Source organism: Anolis carolinensis, chromosome 6 (genome assembly GCF_035594765.1).
Source record: "Anolis carolinensis isolate JA03-04 chromosome 6, rAnoCar3.1.pri, whole genome shotgun sequence".
Lineage (NCBI taxonomy): Eukaryota > Metazoa > Chordata > Lepidosauria > Squamata > Dactyloidae > Anolis > Anolis carolinensis.
Genome location: NC_085846.1, coordinates 30,658,887 through 30,686,637, shown reverse-complemented (window position 1 = coordinate 30,686,637; position 27,751 = coordinate 30,658,887). Strand labels below are relative to the sequence as shown.

At 40.1% G+C, this 27,751-nt stretch overlaps 1 protein-coding gene and 1 long non-coding RNA gene across 2 annotated transcripts; one reads left to right on the top strand and one right to left on the bottom strand.

Annotated features, from left to right (window-relative positions):
• Positions 1–1,187: 1,187 nt before the first annotated feature.
• On the top strand, positions 1,188–27,644 carry ftsj3 (FtsJ RNA 2'-O-methyltransferase 3). The gene is made up of 21 exons (XM_062984155.1): positions 1,188–1,343; positions 2,689–2,794; positions 3,390–3,436; positions 4,348–4,427; positions 5,643–5,742; positions 6,074–6,268; positions 7,041–7,156; positions 7,748–7,852; positions 7,999–8,099; positions 8,247–8,327; positions 8,665–8,823; positions 10,235–10,370; positions 10,797–10,999; positions 15,423–15,540; positions 16,940–17,033; positions 17,810–17,978; positions 22,334–22,416; positions 22,536–22,638; positions 22,745–22,928; positions 23,182–23,276; positions 27,161–27,644. Exons 1-21 carry the CDS (start codon positions 1,277–1,279, stop codon positions 27,354–27,356), a joined length of 2,538 nt encoding a protein of 845 aa, XP_062840225.1. The 5' UTR covers positions 1,188–1,276; the 3' UTR covers positions 27,357–27,644.
• On the bottom strand, positions 26,805–27,334 carry LOC134299935 (uncharacterized). The gene is made up of 2 exons (XR_010007178.1): positions 27,210–27,334; positions 26,805–26,986 (listed from the first exon to the last, which is right to left on the bottom strand). It is a non-coding gene; the product is annotated as an uncharacterized LOC134299935 (long non-coding RNA).
• Positions 27,645–27,751: the final 107 nt, after the last annotated feature.

Genomic DNA, 27,751 nt, shown 5'->3' with positions numbered 1-27,751 from the left:
CGGATTAAACCACTGAACTGTTGATTTTGCTGACCTAAAGGGTGGCAGTTCAAAGCCGTCGGCTCCTGCTGTTATCCCTATCTCCTGCCAACCTAGCAGTTCGAAAACATGCACATGTGAGTAGATCAGTAGGTACCGCTTTAGCGGGAAGGTAATAAAGGCGCCCATGCAGCCATGCCGGCAACACAACCAGGAAATGTGGACAATAGGCTTCTCGGCTTGGAAATGGAACAAGAGCACCTCTCCATGGCCAGAGTTGAGCACCACCTCCCGAAAGCTAGAGATGAAAGGGGAAGCCTTTACCTTTGTTCAGTGTAATTGTATGTCATTGTTATTCCACTGTATTCAAGGCATTGAATATTTGCCTTTATATTTGCCAATATATGTATGTTGTAATCCGCTCTGAATCCCCTCGAGGAAATAGAGTTGAATATAAGTAAAGTACAGTAGAGTCTCACTTATCCAAGCCTCGCTTATCCAAGCCTCTGGATTATCCAAGCCATTTTTGTAGTCAATGTTTTCAATATATCATGATATTTTGGTGCTAAATTCGTAAATACAGCAATTACAACATAACATTACTGCGTATTGAACTACGTTTTCTGTCAAATGTGTTGTATAACATGACGTTTTGGTGCTTAATTTGTAAAATCATAACCTAATTTGATGTTTAATAGGCTTTTCCTTAATCCCTCCTTATTATCCAAGATATTCGCTTATCCAAGCTTCTGCTGGCCCGTTTAGCTTGGATAAGTGAGATTCTACTGTATTTGTTGTTGTTGTTGTTGTTGTTGTTGTTGTTGTTATTATTTAGCTAGTCTAGCCTTTTACGATTGGGAACCGGAAGAATTGCTATAAATTGTGTCTCTTGGTTTTGGTTGCAAAACTACTGCGCATGCCTTTTAAGGCCGGACGTTTACATGACAAGCAAAATTGACAGTCTACCGCCGCCATCTTGGTAGGGTATTTACATTTGAAACATCTCTTATCTGAGAAGATGCCCATGGAATAGTGAAATGACAGCATTATTTTCTGATTTCTCAGTTAAGTGATTGTGCAGGTCTTTGTGCCCCTGGGAGGTTTTAAATGAAAGTCTAAAAGGGAGGGGAGGGGACGGAGAAAAATCTCTGACACACTCAAGATGGCTACAGAGGCAGTGACGTTCGGAACCAGGAAGAGGATAGGCTACGGGTCGAGAGAAGGGTCATAGGAAGTTTTGCCCACGTGTTTGCCTGGTGGTAGGTCTTCAGCATTTGAGGCTGACTCTTCTGCCAAGATGGGGAAGAAAGGCAAAGTAGGAAAGAGCCGAAGGGACAAGTTCTATCACTTGGCCAAAGAAACAGGTGAGGAAATGGGATTGGGAGCATTTCTGGTATTATTTTAAGAAGCCACGTTTCCTTTCTTTGGGGGTTAGGGTCTCAAAACCTCATTGGGTATTATGTGCTAGTCAAACAGTTTTTGTCTTGCCTACCTATATAGGATCTACCACTGGATTGTGTTAAAGGTAAAAGTGAGGAGGAGGAATCTGTGGCTCCTGCGACAGATAATCTACTTTGAGATAGATTATATGGCAGTGTAGACTCATATAATCCAATTCAAAGCAGATAATGTGGATTATCTGATTTGATCATCTGGATCATGTGGATTATATGGATTATATGACAGTGTAGAATGGACCTGTGTTTCCTCAATTCCCTTGGATAAAAGGCAGGATGTAAACATAGCAAATAAATACATAAGCAAGATACACATGCTGGATGCAATAGGCAGCTAACTGACTGGCTGTAAGACCCCAGAGGAAGGAGATTACAATAATAGCATAATTTCTTGCTCTTGTTATGCATTTTCAAGTTGTTTCTAATCTGTGGCAACCTATCACAGGGTTTTCTGGACAAGATTTGTTCACAAGTTTGCCATTGCAACCCTCTGAGGATGAGAGTGTGTGACTTGCCCAAGGTCACCTTGTAGGTTTTATGGGTAAATGGGTTTTGAACCTGGTCTCTCACTACACCAATATGGCTCCTTTACAACATTGTATTATGAGATCCATTGTAGTGTAGTGGTTTGAATGTTGAACTAGGATTCCAGGGCATCAAGATTTGAATCTCTGCTCAACTGTGAAAACCCACTAGGTGACCTCTGGCAAGTCACATTATCTCATCCTCACAAGAAAGGCAAACCTCCTCTAAACAAATTTATATCTGAAAATCATAACCATTTTGCCATAAATCAGAAACAACTTGGAAGGCACACTCCATCAACAAAGATAGCCTTTCTCTGTAAAATTCACATATTGTCAACAATTCAAAGTGCTGACTATGGCCTATAAAGTCCTATGTAGCTTTAGTCCAGACTATTTGAAATACTATATCATCTTATATCAACCTGGTTAAGTGTGAAGATCTCTGGGATGTCCTCGCTTAGGGTACTATTTCCCACAATTTAGTAGGGAACAGGGTGATTGGTTCTGTATCACAAGCATACAGGACATCTGAAAATTAAGCAACTTTGTGGCTTAATTTTCTTTGAATTCTCTTCAGCTCTTCTTTAGAGCATCAGAGTCTTTCAGAACACAGCTATAACTACTTTTGAGGCACCCTGGATTAAGTAGCTGTTGGGCCTTTTGTAACTTGCAGTCCTACAGTTCTAATTGTACTTGGTGTTGGTGTCTCATTTCCCCTCTTCTAGGTTTCCGTTCCCGTTCATCTTTCAAGCTCATCCAGTTGAACCGAAAATTCCAGTTCCTTCCCAAATCCAGGGCACTTCTGGATCTGTGTGCTGCTCCTGGAGGATGGTTAGTGACCAGTAAAGGGAACAGAGAGCCCTATTATTGCAGATTACTGCACACTTGGTCTTGGTTCCAATACAACGTACATGACTCTATATTACCTTAGATAGTTGTGCTGAATAAAACTCATCAGTCAATGGATATTAGAAATTACCCTTGGCTTGTGTTTGTGCTGAAAGGCTATGTTGCTAAACTGAAGCTTGAGCTAATGCAACTTCTCCCTTGTTTCTGCCCTTCTTTGCTCCCACTGACTTCTTTGCTGGTAGATCTTAGCCGGTAAAACATCTGCTGGCAGATTTCTCTGTTGGCAGATCCCTAGGATCAGCCATTAGAAGAACATTTTGCCCACAGAGAAGTATTTCTGCTGTTAGTAGAGGCTTTAGGCTAATTTTAATCTATAACAGCATATGTATCTCTGAGTTATTAATGCATTGATATGGTACTAGCATTCACATTTCTGTGCAGTTTTAAGAGCATGCAAGATTTTGAGGAATGTAGAATGAAAAGATTGAGTTCTTAGGTATTCTATTATGCTTTTTGCATGTTGTTGTTTATTCATGGATTCTCAAACAAAACCTGTTTCGGTTTCCTCTTCCAACAGGTTGCAAGTGGCCTCAAAATTTATGCCCGTGTCCAGTCTTATTGTTGGTGAGTAACCTAGTTGTGAGAGAATGAGGAGTGGCTTATCTGGAGAAAAGAAAATAGGAAGGGCTTTGCTGGATTGGACCACATATTTTTCTAATTCCATGCATGCTGTTTAACCCAGTGGCAAATCAGATGGCTCAGGATAATACACTATCAGAACAAGCCCCAGTCCTCTGTGGCCCCTTCTGCACTGCCATCCAAAGTCCAGATTATCTGCTTTGAACTAGATTATATGGCAGTGTAGAAGGGCCTGTCACTGCAATCCCCAGCAACTGATCTTCATAGGCATTCTGCCTAGAACAGCTTTTTGCCGCTTGTAGTTGTTTAGATACTTTAAACAAGTCATCATGGCTTGGTCTAGAGTTAGAGCAGTGGGCTTTCAGCAGTGGTGGTGAAATCAGCAAAAGAGTAGCCATTAACAATTTGGAGTGTTCAGAACTCTGCATAGATTGATTTTTGGTAAGTCTCACAATAATTGTGTAATGTAGATGGCTTACCTGGGGCTATTAATACCAGAAAAAATAATATAAAGTAGGTATTTTTTTATAAATAGACTTGTAGTCACTATCCTGTACCATTTTTCTTCTGAACAGGATATGGGACAAATGGTAATATGTAATATGCAGCATCAGTTCCACAAGTGCAGTTGTGTGATACATCATAGATCTGTCTTGTTAAAATAATCTCTGGCTGAAAAGTTGAAAGGTTATCTATATATTGTTTTATGAAGTTGCAATCTGTGAGAGGGGAATCATTAAGCAAGAGCCGCTAAAGGTCTATATCTAAGGACACTTCATAATATATTCTACTGCATTCCAAAATGCAGGGAGCAGGAGGTTATGTTTTGATTTAACTTCCTTCCTATGCTCCACATGGTTCACTCCATGCTCTCTTTCCCAAATGTTTTTCTTCAGGAGTTGACCTGGTTCCCATAAAGCCCATTCCTAATGTAGTAACTATGCAGGAAGACATCACTACAGAGAAGTGTCGCCAGGTAACTGCTTCTTTTTTAGTACCTGCATGTTGATGCTGATGTGATTAATTTTGCTTCTATCTTGGTTTGTTTTTTCTTGCTTTCCCTCCCCTTTCCCCTCTTGTTCATGATAACAGGTACATCATTTTAAAAAATGATGTACAATAACAGTCTTGTCACCACAGAAACTATATACATAATTTCACTTACACACAACTGGAGGAAAATGAACTCTCTAGGCATTTGTTAGTACGATTATGTTATGCATTCCCCAGAAGTTATGTTTAAGATAGTAGTAAAAACAGATAACACAAGCAGCCTAAGAACTCCAGATCAGGGTACTCTATATACTCATGCATAATTCTTGAAATCGTAATAAAAAATAACTCCAAAAACTGCATCAGCTTATCCATGGGTCAATATAAGTACTGTAATATAGTTTAAAAAAGACAAGTACCATAGCAAAAAACAAAAGCTTTGACCCTCCTAGGAGAACCTAAAAGAAGCACCGACCCCTTTATTGTCCCCACTTCTGGCCTTTTTGGATTCCCATTGAAAATGGTCATGAGGATGATGGCAGTTCTTTGACTCTCTCAGAAATACCAAGAAAGTAGATGGGGTTGCTACTTCTTTTAGATCATGGGATATTCTAAGTTCTTGTCTTTCACCGCTTTACTCCAAGAAGGGGATGGTTCTATACATTAACAATTATCAAAAAAATAAATTGTTCCCTTCTCTGAATAGCATGGTGGAATGCCTATTTGAATGCCCGGGCAGGTAAATGGCAGTGACCTGGGGTGGCTGGCCCAGTGAGGCATGATTGGTGCTTTACCTTCTTTATGGAATGATCCCCAACTTATCAAAATGCCATATCAAAATCCATCATTTTGGCCCCAAAGTCTATGTTAAAACTAACTTGAGGTCGAATTACACATGGTCATATATGTACTACTCAATCACCATCAGTCTCATTTTGTACCATGGGGTCACTGATGAATTTTTCTTTGGATTTTTTTTCTTTAGGAATGTCACATAGTGGTGTGACCTGCTTTCACAGTCTGGTGGTCTCTTCTGCACTGCCATATTAAATCCAGATTATCTGATTTGAACTGTATTATATTGTAGTGTAGACTTATACAATACAGTTCAAAGCAGATAATATGGATTCTCTGCTTTGATAATATGGATTATATGACAGTGTAGAAGGGCCCTGAGTTTCTTTTTGTTTTTCCTCAGGCCCTACGCAAGGAACTGAAGACATGGAAAGTGGATGTTGTGCTGAATGACGGTGCTCCTAATGTTGGAGCCAGCTGGGTTCATGATGCTTTTTCACAAGGTAGAGGACCATCCTTTCAGGGCGATGTACTGTGGGCAGGAGAAGTAACATTGACTTAAAACTTAGTTATTTCTTGCAAAATAGTAAGAATGTTTAGAAATAATATGATGCTTTTGGGTGCCAAAGAAGTTTTAAATATATTGGTCCTGTGACCTTTTCAATCAACCTTTGAGGTAGGTGAACATTTTATTCCTAAATCAAAAGTACGGGGTGGGTGGGTGGGTCGGTGGGGCATGTGCATAGAAGTAGCTTAGAACAATTCATAATTCAGCAACCGCAGCTGACTTCCTGATGATGTTCATTCATTCATTCTTCTCCTTTACTTCACCAGCCAACCTTACACTGTCTGCACTCAAGTTAGCCTGTGACTTTTTGTCCAAGGGAGGCTGGTTCATCACCAAAGTCTTCCGTTCCCGAGACTACCAGCCCCTCCTCTGGATCTTCCAGCAGCTCTTTCGCAAAGTGCAAGCAACCAAGCCTCAAGCCTCCCGTAATGAGTCAGCAGAGATTTTTGTGGTCTGTCAGGGTGAGTAGGATATTTACCAAAATACAGAAATTCATAAAATATGTTTTTTTCAAATGTTAGGAAACCCTGATAGAAGGAATTCTAGGCTGAAAATAATCTTCATAGTTCAGGACATACCATGCAAAATTTGAATGTGGTTGCTTTGTGCAGACAATAGCTTTTTCTGCCTCAAGTAATATTTCTATAGAGAAATATTATTTTCTGCTCCCATTTTTTCTGCAAACAAACTACATGCAAACTTCGTGCAGAATAAATTCTGAACTGGTTTCAGAATTTCCATGGTTCTCAAATACTTACTTGCAGTTGAAAGAAAATGGCTAAAACTAGTCTTTGCTTCTTTTCAAGAAGAAGGTTCATTACATCTCTAATTTGGCTCAGCTGCAGAACATGTAAAGGATGCTGGCATGCGGAAAATGTCTGTGTTGCTACTGAGCAGCTTCAGGATTTGCAACCTGAGTATAAAAATCACAGCTCATGATAGGAATGAATGAACATTTGCATTTCACAAATTAAAGCATGCAAGAGAGAGAAAGAGACAGAATTTAAGACCTAGCAAATTGTTCCTTTTGTCCTTGGAAGGCACAAGAGAGATGCCTTCACTTTAATCAGAAGACCTGACAACAAAATGCAAGTTGTCTGTTGTATTCATTCAGGGATTGTTGCTCGTAATACTTGTGTCTTCTTTCTTAGACAAGAAATAATGAACTGCTTGAAACTTTATGTGTATTGAATTCCATGAATGATATTCTTCTCCACTACTGCTCTTCTTTAGGCTACTTGGCTCCAGATAAAATTGACAGCAAGTTCTTTGACCCAAAGTTTGCCTTCAAGGAAGTGGAAGTGCAAGCCAAATCTGTAACTGAACTGGTTTCCCAGAAGAAACCAAAGGTCAGTGGGAAGAACATATTTAAGAAAATGGCTTTTTATTTTGAAAAGAGTGTATGAACTTTTGATAAATTTAGTACTTCTGAGAGAGCTTATAGCAACATAAGATTTCTGTTTTCTAACCCCACTGTACTAAAACCAAGAGTAATAATAGTGGAAGGCATAAGATGCCGTTTAGCAATGGTTCTCAACCTGTGGGTACCCAGGTGTTTTGGCCTACAACTCCCAGAAATCCCAGTCAGTTTACCTGCTGTTAGGTTGAGACCCACAGGTTGAGAACCACTGCTGTATAGTCAATAGAAGAATGTGTTTGTTTCTGTTCGGGTATTTCTACTGAGCATTGGTTGTAAATGGCCATGCTTTTGTCCGTAACCACGAGGGCTTGACTTGGGCATCATAAAGGAAGCCTAAGGGTGTCCCAAGATTTTGGGGAAGTAGAGGAGTCAAGGGGATCAAATATCCTTGATTTCAAGAATGTTTGAAAGAAGGGAGAGCATGAAGTTTAGATTTGCAGTAAGTAATGTGATGAAGTTCAAGCCTACGCTTTCCAGGCATGTTTTCCTATTTTCATTTCGCCCATCCTTTCTTGAACAGGCAGAAGGATATGAAGATGGTGCCACGGTCCTTTATAAGCGCTGCACACTGACAGATTTCTTGAAAGCTGCCAACCCTGTGGACTTCTTGGCTAAAGCCAGTGAGGTGAGGACTGGACTGTGGGGGGTTTGGATGGGGGAGGAGAGGTGTACTGAATTATTTACTGGTTGAAATGGCAGCTGAATTACTTGACAGTTTTGGGTAGCTGCCTGAAGCAACGAGAAAACCATTTTTCTTCCCATGCCACCTAGATTGTCTTGGACAGTGAAGAGCTGGAGCATCATAGTGCTACCACTGAGGAAGTTCGCCATTGTTGTAAAGACATCCGTGTTCTGGGTCGCAAAGAACTCAGGTAAGGTTGGTGGCTTTAAATTGGTGTGAGCAAGGTATAGGTCCAGTCCCAAGTGTGTGCTTAGCAACTCTAGAACTCTCAAATAGGGATTTGTTCCAAAATAGACATATAGCCACAGAGTCTGATGATCTCCTTTATTTTGCCCAGGGCCCTGCTGAACTGGAGAACAAAGCTGAGGCGATTCCTGGTGAAGAAACTGAAAGATCAAGCGAAGGAAATTGACATCAAGTAAGACTCTAAACTTGTGGGGCAACTAGATGACAAGGTGTTCAGCATGCAAATGAGATTGCCATTTATTTAATTATTGTCATTCCTTGAGTTCATTTTTCCCCAAGTTGTGATGTAATTACATGAAATGCTCTGTAACTTTAAAAATGGGTGCCTATGTTTGCTTGTTTTCCTCTTCCCATTGTTTCCTGCTTTCCTTTTCCATAGCCAGCTTGTGTACTATGAATGGCTTGGTTTTATTGTTCCTACCTAATGTCCTCTGGGAGTCTTTCGGGCTGATGAGAAGAGTATGAATGCTTTCAAATAATAAATCTAAGTTATCTGTTTCTATTCTCAGTTTGAGTTCTGGAGAGGAAGGCGAAGGAGATGAAGAACCAAAGCCCAAGAAGAAAGAATCAAAATCTCTGGAAGAAGATGAGGATGAAGCAAAAGAGGAGGAAGAGCTGGAGTTAAAAATTGCTGAGCTCAAAGCAGAAGAGATGGCAGAACTTAAGAGGTGTGTCTGGGATCACAATAAAAAAGTATTTCTAAACCATTGCCACCATGCAGTTGGACTACAGTCCCATCATGTATTTTTAGTGTGGTCTGAAATCACCAAAAATCCCACCAGTGCAGTGGTTTGAGTATTGGGCTATGATTCTGGATACTAGAGTTTGAATCCTTGCTTGGCCATGAAACCAACTGGGTGACCTTGATCAAGTCACACTCTCTCAGTCTCAGAGGAGAAAGCAATGGCAAACCTCTTCTAAACAAATCCTGCAAAGAAAACCCTGAAATAGATTCACTTTAGGATTGCTTTCAAACAGAAATTATTTGAAGACACATAAGAACCCCTACAGATGCCCTCCAGGTTAGATTAGGATTCCCAATTCCTATTAGACCTTGCACATCTGGGGAAGGCTGGAGTAGAGTGTCCAACTTGAACACGAGAGCCTGGGTACAAATCTTTACTGAATCGTGAAGCTCACCTTGAGCCAGTAATTGCATCTCAGCATCTCATAAGTTGGTTGTTGCGTGGAAATATGTACCATGAGGCCTTGAGGCTTGGTTCCAGTGCTCTCAATTCATACCAAAATCAAAGGATGTTAAATTCCCATTATGGTATATGCAATGACATGGTGAAATTGTGTTCCCTTCATAAAATGGCTAAATCAAGGTTTGCCTTTTGGATTTTTTTTTTTAAATTAGAATATTTTTAGTGTGTGGATGGTTGAATTCGTGGATACAGAAAGCCAGCTGTATGTCCCCTCTTCCCTACAAGGGGAAGGCATAGTAAAACAAATTTAATAGCGAAGCCCCGAGTATGAAGAAGAGCAATTGCCCGTCAGCGCTAAGAATTTAACAAGGTTGGGCAATGGAGGGCTGTTTCATTGGCCTACTTAATGTTTGCTTTTATTGCTATTTATTTATAATGACATGCTTTTTAATTTTACCTGCTGCTTCAAGTTTTATTACATTGGCTTGTTTATGAGATCAGTGTTAAATCTTGAGTACCAGGTATAGCAGAACGGCACCAGACTGTTTTTTAAATTATATTCTTGTGTTTGGCCTGGTCTTAATCCTTTTTCTGCTCTATCTCTTCCTATCCCCTGCCATGTCCCAGTGTTATAAACCCATGTGGGAAAGAGATGGACAGGTTTTTGGGTGTGTTCCTTGAATTTTCAATTTCAGGATTTCTCTATTTATTATTAAACTTGGCATGCTGAAAAAGAGGGTTGACAGTGGGTGTTATGAAGTGGAAAGCAGGCCGCTCCCATTACAGTGTGCACACCCCATCCTGTTCCACTTTATATCCCACCCTTTGATCCATAAAGTAAATGCCATATCCAGAGTTGGCCAGGGCTGGACCAGTATATTACCTTCAACTGTTTGTTGTTGACATTTTGATTTATTTTCACCATCATCAGGAAGAAACGCAAAATTCTGCGTGAGCGACGCCGGCAACGAGAGCGTGTTGAGCTTAAGATGGATCTTCCTGGAGTCTCCGTTGCCGATGACGGAGACACGGGGATGTTCTCTCTCCGGGCCATTGGCAAAAGTCAGGTAAGGGGGTAGAGGCCTTCTGAGCCTGGGACCCCCTAGGTGCCCTGGACTACGATGCCCATCATCCATTACCAACATGATAAATGCAGACTGTGGTGGTATCAGATATAGTATGATATTTCTGGAAGTCTACATACTAAGGATGCGTCCACACTATTCTGTGAGATCATGAGTTATGGTCTGGGGAGGCACCAGCAATATTTGGCAGAGAAGGCTAAAGACCTTCTAAAACGACAACCCCCATGCTTCCATAATTGATCCATAACTGAGTGGTATCAAACTGCCTTAATTATATAGTGTAGATGCACTCTGAAAAAGGCCCACTTAGGTGATAATGGCAAGGAAGGAAGTACTTAGCTGTTGCATGTGTGTCTGCATTCCAGTAAATTACATAATGAAACACAACAGTTATCCTTTCTTCTCCAGCTATTACATGATGTGACCAAGGGTGATATGGCAGCAGCAGACACCTTTGTGGCCACAGAAGGCAATGCAGAAAATGACTTCTCGCTTTCAGAAGGTGAAGACTCCGATGATGATGTGTCTTTGGCCAGTGAGCTGGATGACGAGGAAATAGCAGAAGTTGAAGAGCGGTCCAGCCAGATGCAGCGAGCTAATGTCCAAGACAAGTATGTGCAGAGGTTGGAAGGCATAGTACAGTTGGTGCCAATAATTTGGGTTTTGGCAGGAGGAGGAGACTGCTTCTGAAAATATAATTCTGCTATAAGCAGTTTTAATGTGAAGTGAAAGTCAGGGCTGTCCCTCTCCAAAAAGAACTTTGTCAACTGTGATTGAGAAAGAGAGGCGGGATTGCAGGGTTGGTAAGTTAGGTGCAAGAACATCTTGATAGGCAAGTGTTACTTTAAGAGTCCAATGTATATACAATAGAATCTCACTTATCCAACAAAAACGGGCCGGCAGAAGGTTTGATAAGCGAATATGTTGGATAATAAAGAGGGATTAAGGAAAAACCTATTAAACATCAAATTAGGTTATGATTTTACAAATTAAGCACCAAACCATCATGTTATACAACAAATTTGACAGAAAAGGTAGTTCAATACGCAGTAATGCTATGTAGTAATTACTGTATTTACAAATTTAGCACCAAAATACCACGATATATTGAGAATATTGACTACAAAAATGCGTTGGTTAATCCAGAACGTTGGATAAGTGAGTGTTGGATAAAAGACTCTACTGTATATATGTATTCCTTCCATGTTGCATAATTCTTTGAAACATTTTTAACAAGAAAGCCTAGTGTTTTCTCTAGAAAGCCTAGGATTGTCTTTATCTTGCCTTCATCACTACAGGTAATACGAGAACTTTCTGTTGAAATTGTCCACATGCTTATGGATTTCAGTGGCTTCTCTGTGTTGTCTGACATGGTGGTTGTTAGAGTGGTTCAGCATTTCTGTGTTCTCAAATAATATGCTGTCTCTGGGTTGGTTCATCAAGTGCTCTGCTATGGCTGACTTCTCTGGTTGAGTTAGTCTGCAGTGCCTTTTTAGTGGGTCTGTAGATAGTTTGTACATTGTGTACAAATGCAGCATCCAAACACGACTCAACCTGAACACAGAGAATTCTTCTGGAACATGGCCATACAGCCCAGAAAACTCACAGCAACCCAGTGATTCCGACCATGAAAGCCTTCAACAGTTGCGTATATCATTTTTTAAGGTTTCAAAAGTTCTGGCAGTTTAGATAATTGTAGAAAAGATACTCCACTCATTCATGTACACATACTTGCCTGTTGAAATAAAATGTTTCCACTGGAATTGAGCAGAGTACCATATGGCTTGGGATAATTTGTAAAACCCAATTAACTTTTTTGTGTTTGTTCTTTAGAACTAGAAGAGAAATTGCATATCTAATATGCATGGAAGGCAATTCCTTCGATGCTCCCTATTTCCTCAGAGTCAATCCATTCTCTTTAGCTCCTCCATCTGAAATAATAATAATAATAATAATAATAAAACTTTATTTATACCCCGCCACCATCTCCCCAATGGGGACTCGGGGCGGCTAACATGGGGCCATGCCCAGAGCAATACAACATAATAAAATATAAGAACAACATATCATAACACCATTTAAAATACAATAAATAATAATAAACAGAACATCAAGAAATCAAGAAAAAAACAAAAACAAAAAAACTATAAATCAAGGGCAGGCCACTTGAACACAAAGATAAAACCCGGAGTGAGAGGGACAGAGAAGTACTCCACTATGGGCAGGGACATTTGGAAGGGGTAATCTGGAGGATAGAAGTTCGGAGGGGAGTAATACGGAGATATATGACAGACATTACTCACCGAAAGCACAATGGAAGAGCCATGTTTTTAATTCTCTCCTAAAAGCTAACAGAGTGGGAGCTTGCCTTATTTCAGTGGGAAGTGAGTTCCACAATCGGGGGGCCACAGCAGAGAAGGCCCTCTCCCTTGTACTTACAAGGCGAGCCTGGGATATAGGCAATGGTGATAACAGGGCCTCTCCGGATGATCGCAAGGAACGGGCAGGTTTATGGAAGGAGATACGATCACGGAGGTAGGTGGGTCCCAAACCGTTCAGGGCTTTATAGATGATGGTCTGCACCTTGAATTGGGACCGGAAGATGAACGGCAGCCAGTGGAGCTCCTTAAACAAGGGAGTGGATCTCTCCCTGTAATTTGCCCCCGTTATTAATCTGGCTGCCGAGCGTTGGACCAGTTGTAATTTCCGGGCCGTCTTCAAGGGAAGCCCCACGTAGAGTGCATTACAGTAGTCCAGTCTGGAGGTAACTAGGGCATGGACCACCGTGGTCAAATCAGACTTCACGAGGTATGGTCGCAGTTGGCGCACAAGTTTGAGTTGTGCGAAGGCCCTCCCGGCCACCGCCGACACCTGAGCCTCAAGCGTCAACGCTGAATCCAGGAGGACCCCCAAACTGCGGACCTGTGATTTCAGGGGGAGTGCAACCCCGTCCAGCACAGGTTGCCACCCAATACCCCGATCCGACGCACGATTGACCAGGAGGGCCTCTGTCTTGTCAGGATTGATCCTCAGCTTGTTCCTCCTCATCCAGTCCGCCACAGCGGCCAGGCACTGGTTCAGCATCCGAGGGGCTTCCTTGGAGTCAGGTGGAAAGGAATAGTGGATTTGCGTGTCATCTGCGTAGAGATGGCAACGCCCTCCAAAACTCCGGATGACCTCTCCCAGCGGTTTCATGTAGATGTTAAATAGCATGGGGGAAATGTTTATTCCTTCAAAACATATTGCCTTGTCCCGGATTACTTTTCCCTTTTCTACTTGTATCAAACTTTGTTCATTGCCACATCCATTATTCCTCTTCTCGCAGAACACCTTCTTCCTTCTTTTTTACTTATCACATATATTCATGTATAAGTCAATTTCATGTTTCAAGTTGAGGGCAGCTTTGTGGCTGAAAGTGTGGATTTTGATATGACTCCTGCATAAGTTGAAAGTCATTCCTCAGAGACCACTGCCATCATTTTTTGACCCAGATACTTTAAAAGACCAGAAGTGGTCCTACAGTGGAGAGTGTAAAAGGGATCAGTATGTCTTTTAGGTTACTAGAGTAAGTTCTTGCCTTTCATCACACTACTAGAGAAGGGGATGGGTTCCTCTCTTTTATATGTATCTAGGTAGGTAGGTAGGAAGGTAGGTATGTATATTGTAAGAGTTAAGATATAGTACTTACATTGGGTTGTTGTGAGTTTTCCGGGTTGTATGGCCATGTTCCAGAAGCATTCTCTTCTGAACAGCAACCCAGTGATTCCAACCATGAAAGCCTTGAACAGTGCTTACATTGACAATAGTTAAGTCAACTCACGTTTTTTCTGTCATTTTTTTAACTAAATGAATACATACAGATTCATTTTTCTTTTCCATACTTTATCATGTACTGTTATTTTTCTTATTTTTCATTTCCTTTCTTCACTGTTGAATGCTAGCTCTCTTTCTATATTCTTTCCTTTTTGCTTCATGCTTGTATTTTGTATTTTGGCTCTGTTTTATTATCTATGTTATTATCCTTTGGAGCTGCTGTGTGCAATGCATCCTCATTTATCAAGGAGCAAAATATTAGCCATGATAATACCCATAACAGACTGCAGGTCCTTTAACATGATAACATCACATATATATTCAATTTATTTCAGGTTATTATGGGGTTTCTGAATGTCAACCTCCACAGCTGCTGTTGTGTGATAGCCAAGCTTGTTAATAATACAGTAGGCTTTAACTTTTGCTGGGATTAGGGTGCAAAAATGAGGGAAACCATGATTAATAAAACTCTTTTTACCTGGGAGACCACTTCTCTAGGAATGTCTAGGTCCTGCAGCAGAACTCTGCAATCAGTTTCCTTTGGATGTTGAACATTGAGTTGCATTAAACAGACTGTATTAATCTAATCCATGAATAATCAAATCTGCAAAACCCACAAATATGGTAGTTGCATAATATTACCAATTAATTTCACCATCGTTTCGATGCTTGAACTTGCTTGAATTTTTCAATTAATATTTTCCATTAATAAAATGTTATACACAGAACCTGGTAAAATCAAGCTATTCAAACTTTAAATAATCATAAGACATTTGCTTCATATAAAATTTAGATCACTTAAAATATTTAGCATCACTGAGTTTAAAATACAGTTAGTCTTCAGTGGTTTCTGAGTTCTAGAATACCTCACTATTTTTAATTTTTTAAATGACATTTGAAAACATTTGAAAAACCAACTTATGGTGCAAATATATCATTGTATTGGCTTCCTTTCTAAAAACCTGTCTACTCGGAAGATATGGGGCATAATTTATAGAATTCCTTTGCATCTTCGAGGCACATACAGAGGTGTTGCTTTTGGTTTGCACGTCCTAAACATTTCTTACTGTATAGTTCAAGGTGGAGTCAGTTTGACTAGCAGGACAAACTCTAGGCGCATGGTGTCCACAGAGCTTTCTCTCTTCACTCAAGTGTCTGGACAGGTGGTTGTACCTATTTCATTGTTTGTGGCTCACTCGAGCTTATCTGCTTGTGTTGTAGTGTTGCCTCAGAAGAGGAGGAAGAAGAGGAGAACGCAGAGGCAGGGAATCCTTTGTTGATCTCACTGGAAGGCAAGGAGGAGCATGATAAACATCAGACAAATCTGTGGTTTGGAAAAGTAAGCATCTGTAATTCTTTTCCTCTTCCATGCAGTGATGTGACTTCTCTGGAAACCAAAATTGTAGATCGTTTTTCAGTGCTGTAATTAAGGTTGTCCAATTTGGCTCCAGTGTTATATTCAAACACATTCAAAGCTTTGTGTGCAAATTATTTTTATTTTATTTTATTAGGATTTAATAACAATATAATATACTTTCTTTACATTCTGCTCTATCTCCCTGAGGGGACTCAGGGTGGATTGAGTTGTTGTTGTATGCCTTCATGATTTATGTCATCCTAAAGGGTTTTCTTGATGAGATGTGTTCTTGGTGAGATTGTTTTCCTCTGAGACTTGAGAGAGTATGACTTGCCGAAGGTCATCAAGTGGGTTTCAAAGGCTGAGGATTCAAACTTTTCTCCAGTCATAATCTAATGCTGCAACCACTGCACCATGCTGGGTCTCAGAATAGCATATAATCCATTTATATTTAACCAAATAATTATTTCCTGAAACAAAATAAGTTTGCTGCATTTTTAAGGATATAAATCTTAAAAGAAGTATACCTGAGATACCTTTTAACAACAGTTTCTTTTGATGCGATATAACTACTGTGGCTCCTTTCACTATATTCACTCACAACAATAGTCATCAGTCCAACTTCAGTCTGGAAAAACCTGATACAATACAGCTAGTGGAAACATTATGTAGCACAACAGACCAGTCAGAGAAAGAGAAAAACTAAGAGGCAGTATGGAAAAATTTCCACAGAAAATATAGCTAGATATATAGGGAGTTAAACATTTCCCAAGAAAAAATAAGTGTTAAATGTGTAGGTGTGCACGTACACCCTCAACTCACTTGTTGACTTATGACAACCCCATGAATTTTTTAGGGTTTTCTTAAGCAAGGAATCTAGTTGACGGTCTTCCTTCCAAGTCCTAATCAGTACTGACTGTCGAGCTCTCAAGATTAGAAAGGCTCTTTAGAACAGTGGTTCTCAACCTGTGGGTCCCCAGGTCTTTTGGCCTACAACTCCCAGAAATCCCAGTCAGTTTACCAGCTGTTAGGATTTCTAGGAGTTGAAGGCCAAAACAGCTGGGGATCCACAGGTTGAGAACCACTGCTTTTAGAGTATGCAGGCTTCTATGGAAAATTTTAGCATTGGAAACTTCTCCTTTTGAGAACATCCTCTGAACCCCCAAATTTTCGACCCACACTCTGCCTATGTGCATGATACTGCCCTCCTTGGAGGGGGACCTTGGCTAGATTTGTCATTTGTATGCCATCACATGGGACTGCTTTATGGGATGGGTGCCCTGTAGTTTGGAATGGATGGGTGTCCAGCAAGAGATATTGTAAGTTGACAAGGATGCTTCCAGCTGTGCCTTGACTTTGTTCTCTGTTTATTGGCGTCCAGGAGATTTTTGCTGGAATTGATGATGATGCTGACGAGGCCCTGGAGATTGGGCAGGCACAGGTCCTGTCCCAGAATCAAGCAGACAATTCACCAGGTAATTCATTTTTGAGTTTGTAGGACTAGGTCTGATGATGGGGTGAGAAGAAACCCAGCCAGTACCTACTTTGCGGGGAGATTTATGGGACAAAAGTAGATGCCTCATAAGTAGACGTCCACAGATAATAGTCACATACCTATGCAGACAAGATGTGATATCATGGCAGATGTGATATCATGAAATGTAATAGCAGTAGTAAATTTGTTGAGTGATGAATTTCAAGGGCCTTAATTTATCTCAGGAAGGGAGAAACTGTCCAACCTGAGAGTGATGATGGAGCACAGAAGAAGCTTGAGAAGTTTATAGAAAGAGTGATCCACCCTCCATGCCAGCAGATTTGACCATAAAGCTTAAAAACTATTGTTAGAAAGAATTAGTAGAATGGCTATATCTTTAGTTAACATGCTTTTTAAAAGTTTCTAAGATATGGAGAGCATGGGAAAGGATTTTAAATTTTACAAGAGCAGCACAGACATCATAAATGAAACCTCTGCTGACTAGTTGGGCTTCCATGATCTTTGTTGACTAGTTGGGCTCCCATGACCCGTGTTCCAGAAGACAGTATTGTTTCTTCCCATTCATTTTGCAGTAACTGTAGCTAATATTGTATACACTGGATCTAGCTTTTATAAACCTAGGGAAGCTCAAGACAGAAACCTATTCTTTTCTTTCACTATTATGTAAGGCATCTATTAGTAAATCCAGTGGGAAAGCTGGAATGAGACAGTGTGGTAAGATTCTTCACTCTTTAAAAATGATCATTTGCTTTCCAGTCTCCAAAACAATGAAAAGGAAGAAGAAGCTGCCCCAGAATGAAGTTGCACCAGAGGTAGTAGCAGCAGAAAACCCAGACACCGAAACAACCAAAGTCCCATCTGCAGGGAAGGCCTCAGACACAGAAGAAAGCGAGAGCAGTGACAGCAGCGACACCGAGGAAGAAAGGTAAAGTAATAACACTGCGGTGGTATTTGCCCCCTTGGGAATGGTAGGGGATTAATTTTGTGTCCCATGAGCCTATTTTCCTCCCTGAGAGCTTCCATTTGGGATATAACCATCCCCACTTTTTGGCATATAGCCAATTGTGTGGCTTGTTGTTTCAGTCGCTTTCAACTCTTTGTGACGCCAGAGCTCGCTGTTGACCATCGCCACCCCCAACTTTTTCAAGGTCAACCCAGTCACTTCAAGGATAACATTCATCCATCTTGCTCTTGGTTTGCTCTTTTCCTTTTTCCTTCCATTTCCCCCAGTATCATTATCTTTTCCAAGCTTTCCTGTCTTCTCATTATGTGGCCAAAGAACTTCATCTTTGCCTCTAATATCCTTCCCTCCAGTGAGCAGCCGGACATTATTTCCTGGAGGATGGACTGGTTGGATCTTCTCGCGGTCCAAGGTGCTCTCAGAATCTTCCTCCAACACCACAGTTCAAAAGCGTCTATCTTCCTTCGCTCAGCCTTCCTTATGGTCCAGCTCTCACATCCATAGGTTACTACAGGAAATACCATTGCTTTAACTATGCAGACCTTCGTTGCCAGTGTGATGTCTCTACTCTTCACTATTTTATCAAGATTGGTCATTGCTCTCCTCCCAAGAAGTAGATGTCTTCTGATTTCCTGGCTGCAGTCTATGTCTGCAGTAATCTTTGCACCTAGAAATACAAAGTCTGTCACTGCCTCCACATTTTCTCCCTCTATTTACCAGTTATCAATCAATCTGGTTGCCATAATCTTGGTTTTCCTGATGTTTAACTGAAACCCATCTTTTGCACTTTCTTCTTTCACCTTGGTGATAAGGCTCCTCAGCTGCTCCTAACATTCAGCCATCAAAGTGGCATCATCTGAATATCTGAGGTTGTTAATGTTTCTTCCAGTAATTTTAACTCCAGACTTGGATTCATCAAGCCCCACACGTCTCATGTTGTGTTCTGCATACAAGTTGAATAGGTAGGGTGAAAGTATACAGCCCTGCCGTACTCCTTTCCCAATCTTGAACCAATCTGTTGTTCTGTGGTCTGTTCTTATTTTTGCTGCTTGGACGTTATACAGATTCCTCAGGAGACAGACAAAGTGATTTGGTGTCCCCATACCACCAAAAACAATTTATTATGATCCACACTGTCAAAGGCTTAATTCCCCAATCCTCAATTTTGCATCCCTTTAAGCTCTCCGTCCCCATTTTTTTAAAAGATTATGAACCAATTTTCAGTTATGGAATAATTTTCAGGCAAAGTTTTGCCTTTCAAACAGCCCAAAATATAGGAAAACTGCTTGCAAGTGTATTAGTCTTGCTTTGTCAAACACCTGCAAAAGGCCCTTTCAGCCCCTACTGCTTATGAAAAGTTTCACATTTTAAAGTCATGTAATTGCATTTTTGTTTTTTTGCATTAAAAATAGCAGCAAGGGGGGGGGGGGGAGAGGAGACTGACAAAGTCTGGATCATGTGTGGAACGGAATTGAGCTTCATTCTACTGGCAGAGGGATGCTTCCACAATTTGCCTCCATGGAAAGAAAGCAGCTGTGGGAAGGGAAAAGATATTTATGGGAAAACTGAAATCCTCTTCATTTTGTAGTTCTCAGCCTGCTCTCTCTCTCTCTCTCTGCCTTAAGACAAAATTCCCTCTTGACTGCATTTCATCAGTCAGGCCTTGACAACTGATCAAGAGATTAATTCTATTGCTAAACAGATTTGAATGTGTTGCTAAAGACATAAACATGGATAATGATGTACTGCCAAAACAACCATTTGCTTAGCCTGGATTGCAACATGCTTGTCCCATTTTCAAAGCTGGTTATGACGTTTGCCCGGGAAGAAGCTTATGTTTGGGTTTTGGTGGACATCCTAAGAAGTGAATCCCAGAGTTGGGAAGCTGCTGTATTAAATCCTTTGTCAAGTGCCAATATTTTGTGCCACAGATAAAGAAACGGTAAAAAGAATCGCCAATCCAATATAGAGGGCTTGTTTAAGATATGGTTTAACTATTAAAAATCCTAGTATAATTGTCACCTTTTAAATCTTTTTTATGCATCTTCTATTCAAACATAAAAGATAATTTCTGTTTATGGAGTGATAAAGGAATATATAAAATACAATATTTCTTCATAAATATAAGCTTATAGGACTTATTTAAATCAATAGGTACTGCTTAGCTCCATTGTGTACAGATAATTGATTTTTTTCACCACTTAAAGTAGGACAAAATCCTAAGATTTCTAGCTCTTTTTGAAATATAATAATAATAATAATAATAATAATAATAATAATAATAATAATAATAATGTAATTTTATTTCTTACCCGCATCGCCTCAGGGTAATGGGGAAAAATCCACTAACTGAGCAAGTTAGTAAGTTTCAAGACTACATCAAATATTATAGGAAGAAAAGTCTGGGAAATCTAAAGGATTGAGAATGGTATGAGAATCAGGTTTAGGAATAGGACTATCAGGAAAACTGTGAAATACAAGTTGGACACCCTATAAATCAATATCTGCCCAGGCTAAAGAAAATGCATTACAGTTATTATTTGATGCATGTATGTCCCATGTTTCTTCCCAATAATTGGACTTAAGGTGACTAAGAACATTTTAAAAACAATACAGATTTTTAAAAAACAATAACTTCTAAATAAATGGTATTTCTTCTCACTCGAACAGCATAAAATTAATAATGATTTGTCAAAGTTATTGTAGAGAGATTGTAGTGAAATGGGTAGCATATGTGATTATTCTGTTCAAAGATAGTTAATTTCCGGGGTAAGATATTCAATTGAATAAGTAAAATAGTTCAGTCAAACAGTACATTATGAAGGAGCATTACTTTTAATCTCCATATTTGAAAATGAGAATGAAAGATTGTCAAATAAAAATTGTATAGCACTCTTGTTAGACATAGTGAATTAATTGAAAACTTTGGAAGATCTTTCAATATAGATGTGGATAGAGTGTACTCTATAACATCTGAAAAGCTAAACAGGAGAAGAAATCATAGAGGATACATTTGAAGAAACTTGGAAGACTGCTGTTACTATTTATGTAACCCAGTGGTTCCCAACCTTTTTTTTTGACCAGGGCCCATTTTGACCATGGACCACTCTCCCAACATTAGTACCAAAAGGGTTACGAATCAGTTTTTGGTCAACTTTAGATTCGGTTTGGTTATTTGGGGTGCTGATTCAGAAAATGGCATTTGATAGACCACTTCAGCTCTAGTTTCTGATACAGAACATGCCATCTAGTAGTCGCCATCTGCTCGCTCACAGAAAACCATATTTAATAACCCAGAGCGGATGTGGTCTGTCTAATGCAATTTTCTGAATCAGCACCCCAAATGACCCCAGGAACAAGCCTAAAAACAAAGACACCAAGAAATTTTTTTTTTGGTTGGGCTGTGATATTGTCCATAGTAGTAACAGTGAGGCCGCAGATCAGATTTTAGTTCTTGCAGACCACTGGTGAATCCACAATCTGATTAAATTTATTTTAGAAAAAATGTATTTTGAATATAAAGAACAATAAATACATCATTTGTTCATGCTTTGAAGATGCATTACAGTGGGTGTGCCATATCTGTGGGTTCACAACCTGTGAATTCAACCCAGTGAGGATTCAGTTGCACACAATAGCCTGCATTTGAATATTTAGTGGGGAGATGCCAACTGCCTGCTTCTACCATTAAGGCATCAGGGTTTCATCGTAAGGCAGAAGAAGGCAATTGACAGGGCTTGCCATCACTTTCGCTGCAGCCCTATGCCATTTTTAGTAGGGAATTAAAAGCCTCGCTTCACATTCTCAGTCTCTCCACAAACCTTGTGAAGCTTGCAGAAAGATTGTGAGCATTTTAAGTTTGCATTAATAATGGCCTAGTGGAGGAGGTGCCAAGTGCCAGCTGCCAGCAGACCACAATGCACGCTTCTTTGGGTGGCTCACAGCATTTATAAGCCTTTCTGCCACCTCTTCTGTTACCCTACACTAATTTTAATAAGAATTTGAGCATGTACATCTTTTTGTATCAGTGGGGGAGGGGTTCCTGTAACCAATCCCTTGCAGATACCAAGGACCCACTGTATATTAATATTGGCAGAGTGAGACAAATGGAATTGTTGACAGATTGGTGGCTGGGAAGGTGGAAATGGAAGAGAGGATTGAGTGTTATAAATTACGAAATGCTAGTAATAGGGGAAATGTTACCAGGTTCATAGGAGTGTTGTTCGTAACTTGGCATTCCTAATTCTGCCTAATAGAGAACTTGATGGAACAAGAGGATCAAAGTAATCTTTTAATTCTCCCTTCTTCCCTTAATTTAGGGAGGAGCCACGCTCACGTGCAGGAAAGAAGCGGCTCCGGGCACAAGGAAAAGATATCGAGGTGATACCCATTGAAAACCGAAGTAAGTAGGGGTGGGGGAATCGGCCATTTCTTGCATCTTAACTGGCTTTGATTTTCTCTCAGCATAGGTCTGGAGCATGTAGCCAAGAAATCTAACGTAACAGTTGTGTGTCTCTACAGTGAAGCGAGCTCGGGTTCTGGACCCTGAGGGATTGGCGCTGGGAGAAGTCATTGCCACCTCTCGCAAGGCCAAGAGAGACTTGATTGACGACTCTTTCAACAGGTAATGGGAAGGGATGGAAGATGAACAGTAGGGGCTGCTCCATTACTACCTGAGGTTTGGGAAATGCTCTGACCTATCTGCTTTCCACTCATCACCCTGTCTTCAGATATACCTTTAATGAGGACGAAGGGGAATTACCGGACTGGTTTGCGCAAGAGGAGCAGCAGCATCGCCGCAAGCCATTGCCTCTGGATCGGCAGACAGTAGAGGAATACCGCCAGCGCTGGAAGGAAATTAATGCTCGGCCCATCAAGAAAGTGGCAGAAGCCAAGGCGCGCAAGAAGCGCCGGGTAAGCAAGAGCGCATACACACACAGGCACCAAGGTGTCTTTATGTTAAGACAAACTACTTGTTCTTCTGGCCCAGTATTAATCACTCAGTTTTCATCTGGGAATGGCCATTCAGAGGGCTTTCCCATTAGCTGGTATCTTGGCTTTGAACTGAAGGTGAAGAGATTGGGGCAGGAAAACACATACCCACTCCCACACACATGTTCCCTGAGGTTATTTTCCTCTTAAATGAGTACTTTATGTGTCCCCACAGATGCTGAAGAAAGCAGAACAGATGAGAAAGAAAGCCGAGTCTGTGGTGAATACAGTGGACATCTCAGAGCGCGAAAAGGCTGCTCAGCTACGCAGGTAAGTCTTCAGCTTCCAAAAGGATTCCAATGTAAGTTTAGCAGAGCCTGTCCATCAGTGGAGGAATTACTGTATATACTCTAGTATAAGCCAACCCAAATATAAGCTGGGGCATCTAATTTTACCACAAAAAACGTATTGACTCGAGTATAAGATGAGGGTGGGAAATGCAGCAGCTACTGGTAAATTTCAAAAATAAAAATAGATACCAATAAAATTACATTAATTGAGGTATCAGTAGGTTAAATGTTTTTGAACATTTACATAAAGCTGTAATTTAAGACAATAATAAGACTTTAATAAGATAAGACTGTCCAACCTATATATTCAAGTATAAGCCAATCTAAATATAAGCCGGCCAGGACGCTCACTCGAGTATAAGCCAAGGGGGGCATTTTCAGCCCTAATAAAAAAGACTGAGCTTATACTCAAGTATATACAGTAGGTACTTACTGGTACAAGTACAAGGGGGGGGGTGTCCCTTGTGTACCCCCACTCCCAGCACCAACTGAAAAATGGGCTCCTTTGGATCATCAGTGCAGTATGCAGTGTTGGAAAGGATAGGCCTCAGCCTCAATGGTCTTAAGGCTGAATCACATAGTGATTTTACAAGGATCTTTTACAAGGATCAGATACACAGATATGCATGGTTTCCACAAAACTCAGATGGGCAATGTACAATAAATCACATAGACCAGTAACAACATCCAGGCATAGCAATCCACATTAAACCATATTAAAACATCAAAAGTACTAAAAGCAATTTAAAAGGCCAAATTGAAAAGATGCCCCCTAGTTGCTTTTCAGGTGGGGACTAATCTTAACTTTGAAAGGAGGACATTCCACAATTTGAGATCAATACAAAAGAAACCCATCTGCGTGTGCCAAGCATACTGAATAGCATCGTTCTGTTTTCAGAAGCTATCTTCAAAGGGGCTCCTCTTGTAGATGTTAATGGCCAAATGCCCTTTTATCAACCTCATACCACATAGGATTTTCAGAGCGAAAATCTACACTTTCAATTGAGACCAGAAAGAAAATAAAAACTATTGAAATGTACTAGCCTATGGGTGGTACAGATAGAGCAAAAGTGGAAAGTTGCCCTGAACCCAGGGGGCTACTTGCTGTTCACTGGACTTCCAGTTTTATTCAGTATGTTCCTGCATATCCTTTTGGGAGTTGGAAGAGGGCACTATTGCCATGATCCTTTCCTTCTGGCATTTAGGAAAAGGGAAGCAAACTGGCCTGAAGATATGTCTTACTTTAAAGTGGTGGGATTTTAAAAGCATGGTCAAGTTATCCCTCTTGCTTCGTGAAGGGAGCAAGAATCACTTTGAATAAAAAGTTGGAGTTTATAAAATGTCCTGGAACCCATACAAAGCCTACAAGCTGGACTTTACCCTCTAGTTGAGATAAAGCTCAGGCATATTTATTCAAAAATATGAAGTGGAGGAAAAGGCAATGGAGATTCCCCCATGGTTCTGAAACCCGATCTAATTAGTACACTATGTAACGAAATTTGAAAGATTTTCTGTCCCTGGCTTAAATCGTTATTTCCTGTTTAATTGTGTGGTACTTACTTTGAAAGTAATTGTCATACTCCAGAAACTTTGGTTTTGTGGCTGCCATTTTTTAATCTTCAAATGTCCTATTTTTAATCTTTCATATGCCATTTCAACCTTTTGTTTAATAAATTTTCCCATGTTTTTATGATAGAACTAATTAGGAAGTCACATTTATAACCCAGGAACAAAAATAGTGTTACACAGTGTTATACGAGGGTGGGTCATAAAAATGTTATGAATGAACATATAACAGCAGAAGATGATAATAATAATAATAATAATAATAATAATAATAATAATAATAATAATTTATTTATTTCTTATAACCTGCCTCCATCTCCCCAAAGGGACCCCGCCCAGAGAACAAGATTTATACATACAGTTAAAACACAATATAAAATACAAAATTAAAATGCATAACAGAACAAGTAATTAAAAACATCTTAAAATACAGATCATAGCCTGAACTGTCCTCTAGGCAAAACTACCATTCAACATAGTCACCATCAATTTGTACACATGTGCACCATCATTTAACCCAGGCATCAAAACCATTCTGGAAAAATGCAGAATTTTGCTTCATGACCTATGAATTTAAAGCTGTTTTAACATCATTCAAGTCATTGATTCTGACCTCACAGATGTTTTTCAGAGGTCCAAACAGGTCAAAGTCAAAAAGGGCCAAATCATAAACATTCTTCAAACGCTTACTGATTTCCTTGGGTTCACGACCTTCTTTTGCCAGAAATTCAATGACTACTCTTTCTTTTAGCTTCAGATTCATGATTCTAATCAGTCAATCGGAAAAATAAAAGACTATATCAGCAGAGTAAGGTCACCTCTATCATATCATGCATAGATAGTCCAGTAGTTGTGAAAGAAATAAAAGTTAGAGCGATAGAGGCATTACTTTTTGACCCACCCTCGTATATTATGTATTACAATTGTTTGCATGGAGGAAAGCTGAAGCAACCAGCTAAGTGTCATCTGGCAAAAAGACAGTAAAGGGATGGTGTGATAGCCATCCTTAATATCTTGGAGATGGTTGTTGAATAATAATGATGATGATGATGCTTTATTTATATCCCACCCCCTCTTCCCAAGGGGATTTAGCGCAACTTACAACAGGAAAGATAATATCAATAATAATAAACACACAGCAATTCAGGGAAAATTAAATCAACAGAAGTAAAAACAAATCATAATACATAGGAAAGAATAAATAACAGTAGACATGTTAAGTATAAGTAAAAAATATTGCTCATAAATAATTAGGCCATGTAAAACATTAAAAAACATAATCAAACCTGCTCTTGTTAATGCGGGCAATAAAAGGTAAAGGTAAAGGTTTCCCCTGACGTTAAGTCCAGTCATGTCTGACTCTGGGGGTTGGTGCTCATCTCCATTTCTAAGCCAAAGAGCCGGCGTTGTCCGTAGACATGTGGCCAGCATGACTGCATGGAGCGCCATTACGGAGCGGTACCTATTGATCTACTCACATTAGCATGTTTTCTAAATGCTGGGTTGGCAGAAACTGGAGCAACTGCGGGCGCTCACTCCACTTCCGGGATTTGAACCTTGGACCTTTCGGTCTGCAAGTTCAGCAGCTCAGTGCTTTAACACACTGTGCCACCAGGGCAATACGATCCAGTTAAATGTAGTCCCATTTAATGCTCGCAGTTAGATTTCAGTTAGATTACAGATAATAGCAAAACAGTTTTGTGTGTGTTGTTCCATAGAGGTTCCAGCCAATGAAAAAGTTTTTCAGTTTCATAACGAAGAATCTCCTGCGCACACAGTTCTATCTTTCACTTGTGACTTGTTGGATGGGAAAATATTGACTGTATAGCCATGTGATTGTTACACAACTGTGTAGGACCTGGTATTACGTATGGTGGCATACATTTGTGCTATGCTGAAAGTGTTTTGACTATTGAATCCATTCACTGCTACATTACACTGGTCACAAGACAAGCTCTGCTTTAATGAAATGAGCCAGTCATCCAAATACTGGCTAAGCCTAGACCCGCTTAGCTTCTTCTTCAGTTATATCAGTCCATTTTCTGGCTTTTTGATAAACATGATTTTATAGCTGAAGGCCAGGTTCCTGGGAGCCAAGTTTCATATAAGAGACAAAGCATAGTCCTGGAAGAGTTAATCAGATTAAAATGAGTATTAGAATGTCAGAAAAGTGAAGTGTTTAGAAGGGAAAGAAGGTGACTAGGAATCAGGACTATGGAGTAGATTCCTACATTAATAAATTGAGTTTGATGAATGGCTATAAATAGAAATGTTTCACTTAACTTTTCTCCCCAACAGCATCTACAAGAAGGCAGGGTTAGGAAAAGAGAAACGGAAAGTGACTTACGTTGTGTCCAAGAAAGGTGCTGGCCGGAAGGTAAGGCGCCCTGCGGGAGTCAAAGGTCATTTCAAAGTAGTGGACAGCCGTCTCAAGAAAGACATGAGAGCCCAGAAACGCAAGGAACAGAAGACAAAACATCGGAGGAAGAAATAAACTGTTGTCATAGGAGAGTAGACTTCTCCTGACTGCCATGATCACATGATATTCTGAAATATATAATCATACTGGACTCAGCAAACAATTGATGGACCAGATGTGAAAGTACAAGGATTTTTCTAAAACTCATATAGTCTTTGGTGGCTTTGGTGTGAGCTGTACAGATACTGGCAATTTTTTTGCCTTTCACGTCCACTTCTATCCTCAGGTATCCTTCACCAATGGCTTCCCTTCAGGGTTTCTGCCTTTCTCATTTGTGTTTAATAAACATTTTTTTCCTCAAAATCTTTTCATATTGTCTTTTTTTTCCTCACCAAAAGAACATTTACTGCCTATTCTTGATAGCAACCAAGACACATTTAGTTAAGTGGTAGCAGGACTGTGGATGATCA